General features: G+C 36.0%; 1 protein-coding gene across 2 annotated transcripts; it reads left to right on the top strand.

Annotated features, from left to right (window-relative positions):
- Positions 1-224: 224 nt before the first annotated feature.
- LOC112010580 (uncharacterized) lies at positions 225-10,669 on the top strand. 2 transcript variants are annotated; one of them, XM_024042926.2, is made up of 5 exons: positions 230-965; positions 1,055-1,189; positions 1,322-1,404; positions 10,120-10,225; positions 10,333-10,669. In XM_024042926.2, the coding sequence occupies exons 1-5, from the start codon at positions 375-377 to the stop codon at positions 10,420-10,422; spliced, it is 1,005 nt and encodes a 334-aa protein (XP_023898694.1). In that variant the 5' UTR covers positions 230-374; the 3' UTR covers positions 10,423-10,669. The 2 variants fall into 2 exon arrangements, with proteins under 2 accessions (XP_065630443.1, XP_023898694.1); XM_065774371.1 differs by lacking the exons at positions 10,120-10,225; positions 10,333-10,669 and adding an exon at positions 7,021-7,357 and having other exon boundaries at positions 225-965.
- The last annotated feature ends 374 nt before the right edge of the window (positions 10,670-11,043 follow it).

Here is an 11,043-nt window from a genome sequence, read left to right as displayed (position 1 = left end):
TTTTTAATATTATTTTATTGATCACGTTAGCATTTAATGTGTTAATAATGAACTCCGTTTGCTATATCAGAAATTTTTGTTAAGTGAATAATAGTAAGGAGTAAAATGGAACGCGTTAATTTTTTTTGATAAAAAACACGTTAATTAATTTAAGAACTAAAAATAGTGAAATTAATACATAAGAACCAAAATAAAAAAGATGCAAAATATAAGATTAAAATCGCATTTATGCCTTGGGATTATTATTATTATTATGGGATCTGAAAATTTCAAACTGGATCAGGTGGAAGTATCGTAGTGGCAGTGAAGGATGGTGGTTAGAGGTTGGGTCGGGAAATAGTCGAAAAAACCTAAATGGAGTGGGTGTTGGTAGTATGAATGAGAATAGGAAGATGAAGAAAAAGGTAAAGGTATCAGCAATACTGTATCACTATCCTTGTCCAGACGGCGCCTTCGCTGCATTGGCGGCTCACCTTTACTTCTCCGCCACATCGCTCCCTGCTCTCTTCTTTCCCAACACTGTCTACAATCCCATCAAACCTCAAAACCTTCCTCTCCATGAATATGAAATCGGTGATCTCTACCTCCTTGATTTCGTGGGTCCCTCCGGATTTGTCCAACAACTCTCCACCATAGTTGACAGAGTAGTCATCTTGGACCATCACAAAACTGCGCTATCCGAAACTTCACTTCTTCCTCCTGACAATGTGAGTAAGGTGATAGACATGGAGAGGAGTGGGGCCACCATTGCTTTTGATTATTTTAAGGATAAGCTTATTAATAATAATAAAAAATATGATGATGGTCATTTGGGTGTATATGAGCGTGTTAGGCCACTGTTCGATTACATTGAAGATGGAGATCTTTGGAGGTGGAGGCTTCTCAATAGCAAAGCTTTTAACAGTGGTTTGAAAGATTTGAGTATCGAATATGATGTTCGCTTAAACCCCACCTTGTTTCAACAGGTAACCCTCCTACTCCTACTACTACTGCTACAAACTATTCTATACCTCATCAATTTCTTCTTTAAATAAAAAAAATGAATCTTTGGCAGTTACTTGGCTTGGATGTGGAGTCTGTGATTACTCAAGGCATGTTGAGCTTATCACACAAGCAGACATTAATAGATGATGCTCTCAACCACTCTTATCAAATTGCCCTTGCAGCTGGACGTTTTGGACAATGCCTTGTATGCAAATTAATTTTCTCTCTCTTACTTTCTGTTATGCTCACTCATATTATTTTCTATGTTTCCTTATTAAAAGAAAAAAAAAATGGAGAAATTGAATTTGAATTACTAATCTTGCCCACCAATTTGTAGGCTGTTGATGCAGACTCCATTTCAGAGTTGAGGAGTGAATTAGGGCACCAATTGGCTACCAAAAGTCGTAATCAAAATTTGAGGTTTGTCATAAATGCTTTCTTTCATTTTCATTTTGTTCTCTGCAATTTTTTATTCTTCATTTCTAGCTTTTGTGCATAAGCTTGAAAGAAATGTGCCATGCCAATAGTTAATAGCAAGAATAACTACTGTGAGACTGATGCATGAATAAAGAAACTTGGTGACTCAAATGATATGGATAGTTCCAAAAGGATTTATAATTTTTTTTTTTTGTCTATGTAGTTCTCCTGAAAATTATTCAAAGCTTTACGAAAATTTTGATTGAGCAGCAAGTTAACCCTCAGTGTTTATCTTTTGCCAGTCTACTTCTTGTGTTTATACTTTTGCAAGAACACACAAACACAATTTGGAGTGTGGAAAATTCTAAGTGGATCAGTAACACTATTCTTTCCATGAATACATGATGTATTGAGCAATTATAAAGGTTGGAATCAATCTAAATTTCACATAGGAGGTAGAGTCGTCTTTCCGATTACTGATTCAATTGGGGTGGACTTTCCTTTTGCTAGTAGCTATAATATTTATAATATAAGCTACATAGAAATTTATTCATTAGCTTAAAGGGCTTATGATTCTGAAGCACTTAGTTATAGTATATACAAAAGGAACATGATTAAACTCAAGAACACTTGCAGCCTGAAAAATACATACTAGAAGTCTCTCTTTGCAGATTACACAACTTTGTGCTGTGGAATGCACGCATCTTTTTTTTTTTTTTTTTTCCTGGAAATCACTTCAGTATGATTAAATGGGAATTCTTTCTAAAATCTGTAGGCATTCCTTTCTTGAAATCCCTACATTTTCCATGCAGTGGAAGGTCACAAAAGGATCCTTGGGTGGGGAATTTTCCTAAATGTAGAAGGTCAAGCATTGGAAGCTTTTGAAATGTTGCATTTAAGATGGGATAGTTGTCAAAAGAAAGTACTCCATTTTAAAAAATATTAAGTGTTAACTTCTGGTAGGGTCCAGCTCAACTAGGGCACCCATTAGTGTGCCCAACCCACTCATAAGATGAGAGAAACTGCCCCTCTAGTATACACATCTTATTTGGCATTGAAAGGGGACAGCTTTAACCACCAGTAACCTACAGTACAGAGCCCATTTCTGTTCTCTGCAAAAGCTCTCTTTCTATCAAAAGTAGACTATTTTCTTTTTCTCTGTTGTCTAAGTTGGCTCTAAGGTTCCATGAATTACCCAAGATTCTTGAACTGTGGATCATGTGTTGGTTATTCTAATAACAACTTTCCACCATGGGCAGAAGATCAGTGATTCCGTGGCCATGTAGGATGACATGGAAGCAATGTGGGTGACTCGTTATATGATGTGACAATGTATTGCATGTGTTTTTATTGTCCAAGATATCTTTCCACTGACAGTTAATTAAATGTGTATGAAACCTTGAGTTTTAATGGTTAGTACTGTCCTGAAGCAGCTTTACAAATGAAAGGTTTACTCGAAGCAACCTATAGCATGGAAAGATGGTAGAAAATAAGCCAATGAGCACTGCGCTGCCTCCCTCAACCCACCCTCACCCTCACCCTCACCCTCACCCCCAGCCGCTGCCACTTCCATCTTTCTTTCCCTTTCTACCATCCTCACATGTTCCTACACCTTCTCCTTTCCCTTTCTTGTTCCCACCACAGTTCCCACCACCTTTTGGCTTTCTCCCATACCCCCATTTTTGTCCCCCCACTTCAATATCGACTACCTCACTCTCACCTCCTCTATTTCAGTCTTTTCCTAAAATTCCTTTACAAACCACCTTCTGTGCCTAACCTTCCTTCAGTGCCTAAACCTACACCCCTATCTGCTAACCCTTTACCCACACCATATTCCATCAAATTATCCCCACACAATACCTTGCCTAAAATTTTTTCTGCTAGTCAAGGGAGCAATAAAGGTTCTTTTCGTATTGATGCAAAATCTCTCTCTCTCTCTCTCTCTCTCTCTCTCTCTCTCTTCTTTTTTTTTTTTTTTTTGATGATGGGCGGTCTGATTTATATGCTATCCATGAGATTCGCAGGAATGTTAAAAGTTCCATTTGGGTAGGGCATAAAGGCATGTATTAGATTCTTTCTTGCTTTGCTGATATTCGTGATTGCGTCCAGGGAAGGATATCCTTTGTAAGTGACCCAGAGAAAACAACAAGTTGTTGGAATTTTGTGGTAGATCGAATAAGGCTGGTCTCTTTGTGGAAATAGTTCTTTATCATGGTGGAGCTCGTCGAGGTTGTGTTATTATACCTGCAAGCTCTAACCGTTCTGGGTGGTCCTTGTTTTGGAAAGAATTATGCCAGTTGAAAACCACTGCTGTTACAAGGGGTGACTTCTGCTAATGCTGGTGGTTTTGATCCATCAGCTGGTGGTGGTCGGAATGGGAAAATCGTGCTTCATTATGGTAATTAGTTGAAGTTAAGGAATTTTGAAAAGCCAGGAGGTATTGAGTTGTTTTGGGACAAAATGTGATTCATGGAGATGCTACAGTTAAAATTTCTGATATAAATGGTAGACCCACACATGCTTTAGGGCCATCCAGAGGAGGTTGGAGATGATAAAGTTTGGAACTTGAGATTTTATAGAGATTTTCATGATTGGGAACTAGAAGCAGTTTTCTCTTTCCTTGAATTTACCCAAGCTCGGATTCCTAGGGGTGCGGGTTATAGACAGTCTACTTTGGTGCCTTAATGGCAATGGTAAGTTTGATACCCGATCCTTTTACAATTTGATTCGGGATTTTCCCAACTCTACCTTCCCTTGGAAAGGTGTTTGGAAAGTAAAGGTTCTTAAAAGGGTGGTGTTATTTTTGTGGATGGCAGCTCATTGCCAGATTTTTACTTTGGATAATCTCATGATTAGTGGTTGTTTGTTGGCAAATTGGTGTTATATGTGTTGTTGTGATGGGGAATCTATGGATCATCTCCTTCTTCATTGCCCTGTAGCTCATTATTCATGGGTGCATATTCTTCAGGTTTTTGGGATTCAATGGGTTATGCAAGCTTGGTGAAGAGTTTGTTATTTTGTTGGAGACATTTTCTTGGGATACATAATTTATTATATTTGGCATTTAGTTTCAGGTTGTTTGATATGGATCGTTTGGATGGGAATGGAATCGTCGCTCGTTTGAGGGTACTGAGAAATTGTTGGTTCAGTTAAAAGATTTGTGCCAATGAACTCTTTTTGATTGGTCTTGGTGTTGGGGTTTCTCATATTGTTTTGCTATAGAGTTTCTGCTTTCTCTTAGAATAGTATCCTGATTACCTTTTTTTTTTTTTTTTTTTTTTTTTTTTTTTTTGTGTTCATCATCATGAACACCTTGTATTCTTTTCTCTCTCTCTTTTATCAATAATATTACTCTTATTACTTATCCAAAAAAAATTATTTCTCTTTCTTATCCCCCCTCCCCCCCCCCTCTCCCCATATAGTCCTTTTTGAGGGTGAGCTTTCATGTATGGCTTTCAGCTGGCTCAAGATTCTTCCTAAAATGTTAGCCAAATAAAAAATCTTAGAGAAGAAGAGAAAATTTGACATTCAAATGAAAATACTTGGGAGATTAAATAATAGAACTAGATAAAGAGTTTTGAGGTAGAAACTTTGTTATCTATCTGAAGGAGAATGAATGACCTTTTTCAAAAGTTCTTTCACTAACGTGATGACTTACACTCAATCACTGATTGTATCAAGATTAAAAGGAGTCCAAAGGGATTCTTTCTAGTCAAGGAATGGTATATAACTGCAGATATTACTTGGTGATATAAGGCAAAAGATCTGTCCATATCTTTTATGTTTTGTTTAGATAAGGGTTTTGAGGTGTCAGAGGTGAGAATTTACTCAAAAATTTTATCTGAGAATTCTAATGTTTACTTTCCTTGTTTGGATTAACAAGAAAGTTGTTTCGAAAATCATATGGAATTTTGAACTTGGAATTTCTTAGCATCCAAATCCCAAGCTCAAATTCCATGGGTAAAGTTGTCAATTACTAATTCTACCAGCACTACCATTTTCATACGATTCAACTATTACTCTTCATATTTCCATAACTGTTGCCACTGCCATCATCCTTACCACAACTTGCCATAACCTGATAACCAGTTACCACTGCTGCTACCTTCACCACACCATTACCATCGCCCCAACACTTCTACCACAACACCATACCACCACATTTTTTAACGAAGCTGTTACAACTACCATTATTATCATCATTGTAATTACTATAATACTTGAGTTTCTTAATTCTACATATAGTTATCCAAACAATGGAGATCTAAGTTGATTGAATTAAAATTCTTATTAATTCTAATCCCATCATTTTGTTCTTTATCCACTTGATAGTCAATTGCTGATTGCATGAGATTCTGAAAGATTCAACAATGTGCATGGTAGTGTGTAAAAATGGTATCTTGCTTGTCATGTAAGTTGACACCATAGGATTTATTCAGAATTTAAGTTATGTGTACTTTCTAGTATAAAATATCCCCAATGGTAATTTTGATGTAGGACAAACCAAAACTTGATGCAAAATTAAAATTGAAGAAAAAATTAAAAATTAGGAGTTAGCACCTGGGTTTTCTAGAGTTAGCACCAGATTATGGGGAAAATTCCAACAAATATTTATTAATCAATCATACTTGTCTCCATTGGAATAGAATAGCATGCTTTCGTAGATTACTATGAGTAAACCCTAGCTCTAACTGATATAGGAAAATCCTAATTTTGATTCAATTAGGATATCCTAATTATTGAATTACAAAAATAAACTTTACTCTAGGATATTAAATAATCTACTAACAACTTAATTAACTAATAAGACTTAAAATGAAATCCAATTGGCTTCTAAAATTAAATAAAACAAAATTAAAATAATAATGTTTTGTGCTTCCTGCATCATTCTCCTCTAGTTTGAGAAAACTCGGCCTCAAGTTTTAAAGTGTTGGAGGATAAGAATGTTGGCACATGGCACTTGTACTAATTCTTGAATCACCTTTGGCATCGCCAAGAATAAACATGTCCTGTATTTCACCATATTATTAATTTCTGTTGGAATTATAAAATCAGTAAATGGAATCCATGTTACAAATTTCTTTGTCAAATTTTAATCACGGGCAACTGTATATCAAAGCTATTGGTCTTGTAGAAAATTTCTATTGGAGAGTAAGTTGAGGAGGCAATGTCGGTTTTGGACTTTCAGTGTTGATGTATGCATTTTTTTACCAGTAAATGATTGTTAAATACTAAATATTGGTTTTTAAGTGACAAGCCCAACCGGTAGAGAGAATCAGCAGTTTTTCCTGTTGGTTCTGGCCTAGTACTATTTTCAAATTGCATACAAGCCAATGAAGACCCAGTTTAGCTCGAAGGAGATTAAAGGAGTTCATTCTCAATCCATTAAATTGCACTTAGTCCGTATTATGTGTTATTCAACAATCACTCATTCACACCTTCAGTTTGAAGTTCATTTGGATAGTGCAGATCCATATCTTGCTTATGCTTACTTGAAAGTTGATGCCTTGGCTATATTTAGATGTTAATTTGTTGCAACATTACATATAAATTTTTTGAACTTAGTCCATTTCCAATTTCATTTATGTAGTACCATTGATCAAAATTCCTTCTGTTTAGACTCAGAATGAGGTTGATATTGACAACCAAGCTCCATTGCGTTGTTTTCAACTTTGAGGTGCCATAATCATGGAAACATGTTAGGTCCATCCTATCATCTTCATTTTCGAATGTGTCCATTCTGCTTCTGTTATATTCAAGGTGCTATGGGCTTTCACGTCTGGCAACTGATCATTCTCTGTAATAACACATTGCTAAAAAAAGAATTTGATTTGGACATACAAATTACCATGTTTTGGGTGTAATTTATTTTCATTTCCTGCCCTCCTAGAATTCAACTTGAATATCGTGTACTTGATGAAGATCACTTTCATTTGCATTAAGTTGGCTTCTGTCCTGATAAGCTTTTTTGATTGTTTATTTAAAATAGGGGAAGTTACCCCCCCCCCCTTCCCCCCTTAAAGAAAAAAAAAAAAAAAAAAAAAACCCTTGAGTTCGCCCCTTTTGACAAATTAAACCCTACGTTTTATATTTTTCCATATTAAGTTGTAGGCTTTATATACCATGAGAACTTCTTTGTCCATGTCTTTTAAAAACCATTAGTGAAACTACCTACTTGGTGGGAGGAAAATTTGATTGGTGCCTATTATACCCAAGTGACACTATTTTTCTGTTACTGGTTTTCTTCTTCTTGACATTAGAGGAGAAACACTAAGGGAGGGAGAGAGCGTGAAACACAGTAGAGAGAGGGGACAATACTAGTAAAAAGAGAAATTTCAGACATAAATAAGAAAAAGTGAATGATATTTGAGAGGAGGAATTGAAGTAATGACTGCCAAGAATAGGTTCTTTGTTAGTATGGAGAGTGTTTGGATTGTCATAGTTTTATAAATATCAGGCTTAAAATGGAAAAAATCAAGTCAGGATTTAAATTGTCACAAGAGGCAATTTTGGTGTTTTTTTGTTGTTTTGAATTTCCCCTTTTTTTTTTTTTTTTTAATTTAAAAAAAAAAATTTAAAATTTTTTATAACTTTCTAGGTTAAATTCCACATTTGGTCCTTAACCTTTGCCCCATATTTCAAAAAGTTCTTTAAAATGTTTCATTTTAGTCCTTATGGTCTCACACACACGCACACACACACACACACCCCATCCATTGTTGGATGGAAAAGGATGACGTGGCAAATGGAAATCATTTAACCCTAATAATTTATTTGATGTGGAGGTTTGCTTGTGCAAACCTATTTCTCTTGAGCGAAGTGTTGAGAAAGAAGGTTCACTCAAGTGAGCTGTTGAGGGAGAGTGAGTGAACTTTCTGGTTTGGTGGTGTGTGTGATTCTTCTAATTTTTGTTAAACAATGAACCTCTGAATTATGAAATTAACGTTTTGTGAACTAATATTGGTTGTGTACTAAATGCGCGCGTGTTTGTGTGTGTGGGTGAGGTGTTTTTGTGCTTACTAGCCTTTTTGTATTTATGTGTATGTAAGTAATCAACTAGGGGTGTGTGTGTGGGTAGGAATCATTCTCTCTCTCTCTCCCTCTCTCTAGTCAACTAGGGGCACCAGTGTAGTCAAAGGCGTTTTAGGCGAGCGCCTAGGCGCTCAGGCAAGGCGAGGCGGCGTAAAAGCGCCTCAAGTCACTGAGGTGAGGCACCTTTAGTGAGGCGAGCGCCTCTGTCGACTAGTCGCTCGCCTTGAACCGTTTTTCCAGGCGTTAGGCGAGAGCCTCTGTCGCCTCTGTTTTCTTTCCGTCAGTTTTGTTTTCTTCCGGTGCAGAGGACCTTTTTTTTTTTTTCGAGGAGCAAGGTGCGGAGGACCTTTTTTTTTTGAGAAAGATGACTGGGTTTTTTTTTTTTTAAATTTATAACTCAATTTTGTCTTTTAGTACCATTAGTGGGGTTTGAGTTGGCAACCACTTATGTTTCAGACTTCAGCTTTTGAGAACCACAAATAAATAATAAAATAATATATAAGTACATGAACTTTCCAGCCACTACAAATAAATATTAAAATAATATATAAGTACGTGAACTTTCTAGCCACTACAGCAGTTGCCCAACAGTACCCTACCTCAACAAGTTTTTTTTTTTTTTTTTCCGGTCAATCAAGATATAACATAAAAACTAGGAAATAACCAGTCTAGTACAAAACGTGTTGGCTTTATCTGCAGCCAACAAACCTTCCACTACAGGCGGCGGATTACAAAAAACATGAAAACTATACAAAGATTGCGCGCCCATTTTAGCTAAGGCATCAGCGCATTGGTTTGCTTCCCGAAAAACATGGGTCACAAGCTTTCCTGGAAATTCCTTCAACAGGTTCCTGCAATCGGTCAAGAGAGGTTCCATCAATAAATTTTCATTACAATTATTCAAAAGCATCACAACACTCAAAGCATCAAGTTCAATAATCAGCTGCTGAATTCCCATCTCCTTAGCAATGATCAACCCATCCCTTAGAGCCCAAAGTTCAGCCAAGGCAGTTTTATTTCTACTTTCAAATTTTATAACATTATTTTATTTCTATTTCCTACATGTAATTTTAATTTCAAAAAAAACCTCTTTTTTACTATTACTTCTCATTCTCCGGCCCTCTTTTCTCTCTTTCCTTTTTTGTTTTTGTCTTTCTTCTTTTTTTCTGCTCTTTTATTACTCAGAGCAGCTCTCTCTGTTCTTTTCTTTCCTCTTAGCTCCCCTCTGTCAGTTTTTCCCCCCCCCCTCTAGTCTCTAATAGCAACTCTCCTCTTTTTATTTTTATTCCTATACTCTCTCTTCTTCTCTTTTTGGGCTCTATTGGATTCAATACAAAAACTGGTTTTATAGACTAATTCCTATGCATTAGGAACAAAGTAAGAGAGGCTTGATTATAATTTTCAGTGCATTAATATATATGATTTAAGCTCTATATAAGTTAAAAAAATCTATATTTAATATTTAGCGCCTTGCTTCACTCGGGCTAGCGCCTAACGCCTTTGACTACCTTGACTAGGGCTGTGACAGAGTATGAATCAATTGTGTATGCCATGGGGCAAAGGTTGAGCACCTAATTTATTTATTTATTTGGATGCCCTCTGCTGTGTGCGTGTGCGCACACACACAGAAGCTGAAGCCATCCTCTATATGCTTATTTATAAATTATGCATTTTGCATTCTCTTAGGGGCATTGGAGCTGTTGTATACAGAGTCCCTGAGCTTGAAAATGACCAGTTGCTGAAAATAAGCCTTAGGAGTGCGGACAGTGAAGACACAACACCCATCTCACAGGTTCATTTACATATTTTTCTGAAAGAATCAGTTTTCTACCCCCTTAACAAGGGTATATATGGTAATTGTAACTGAAGAGGTAAATGTGATTTGCAAATTCTTCTCAGGAATTCGGAGGTGGTGGACATCAAAATGCCAGTTCTTTTTTGTTGAGCATTGCCGAATTTGAGCAGTGGAAGGTTTGTGGAACTGCTTAAATATAGGTAAGTTGTGGTGCTTCATCACCAAGAGCCTTGTAGTTCAATAATATTGCTTAGTCTTATTTATGAGGAGAACGAAGGTTTAAACCTCCTCACTTGTTGTAACAATTGAATTATCAAAGGAAAAGGGTTGTAGCACTTCAGCCCATAACTGTATTAACAAAGCGGAAGCTATCGTCATAAATATGGACATGTTGAACTTCTAGTCTTTGTTTGATATCTCATACATTAGTGTCCTTTTTCAGCTTCTTCTTCCTCTTCTTCTTCTTCTTCTTCTATTTATTTATTTTTAAATGATAATTATAATTTTGGTTCCTAAAATTTGTGGTAAAAATTCTATTTTGGTTTTACATACCGTTAGTTATGTAGACAGACAAATAGATTGAGGGACCAAATTGCATTTATTTTTTCAAAAACAGAAAATCTAGGAACTAAATCTAAACCTTTTGAATTTGAGGGACTAAACTTAATCTATACCAAATTTCAGGAACGAGGATTATAATTTATAAATTTTTCTTTTCAAAATTTGGCTACATTTTTTTTTAATAAGAATTTGGTGACTCGTCAACTTTATTGAAGAAAGAGGAAGAATATGGTATGAATTTTCTTTGTAAAAAA

The sequence above is a fragment of the Quercus suber genome, unplaced genomic scaffold (assembly GCF_002906115.3).
Source record: "Quercus suber isolate HL8 unplaced genomic scaffold, Cork oak 2.0 scaffold_91, whole genome shotgun sequence".
Classification (NCBI taxonomy): domain Eukaryota; kingdom Viridiplantae; phylum Streptophyta; class Magnoliopsida; order Fagales; family Fagaceae; genus Quercus; species Quercus suber.
The sequence above is the reverse complement of the archived record's forward strand: the minus strand, read 5'-3'. Positions and strand labels throughout refer to the sequence as shown.

Excerpts from the sequence above, each read along its gene's own strand:
- LOC112010580 (XM_024042926.2), top strand. The coding sequence starts at position 375 with ATGAATGAGAATAGGAAGATGAAGAAAAAGGTAAAGGTATCAGCAATA. Across the intron at positions 1,190-1,321 it reads GACGTTTTGGACAATGCCTT|GCTGTTGATGCAGACTCCAT; the intron begins GTATGCAAATTA and ends ACCAATTTGTAG. Across the intron at positions 1,405-10,119 it reads AGTCGTAATCAAAATTTGAG|GGGCATTGGAGCTGTTGTAT; the intron begins GTTTGTCATAAA and ends GCATTCTCTTAG.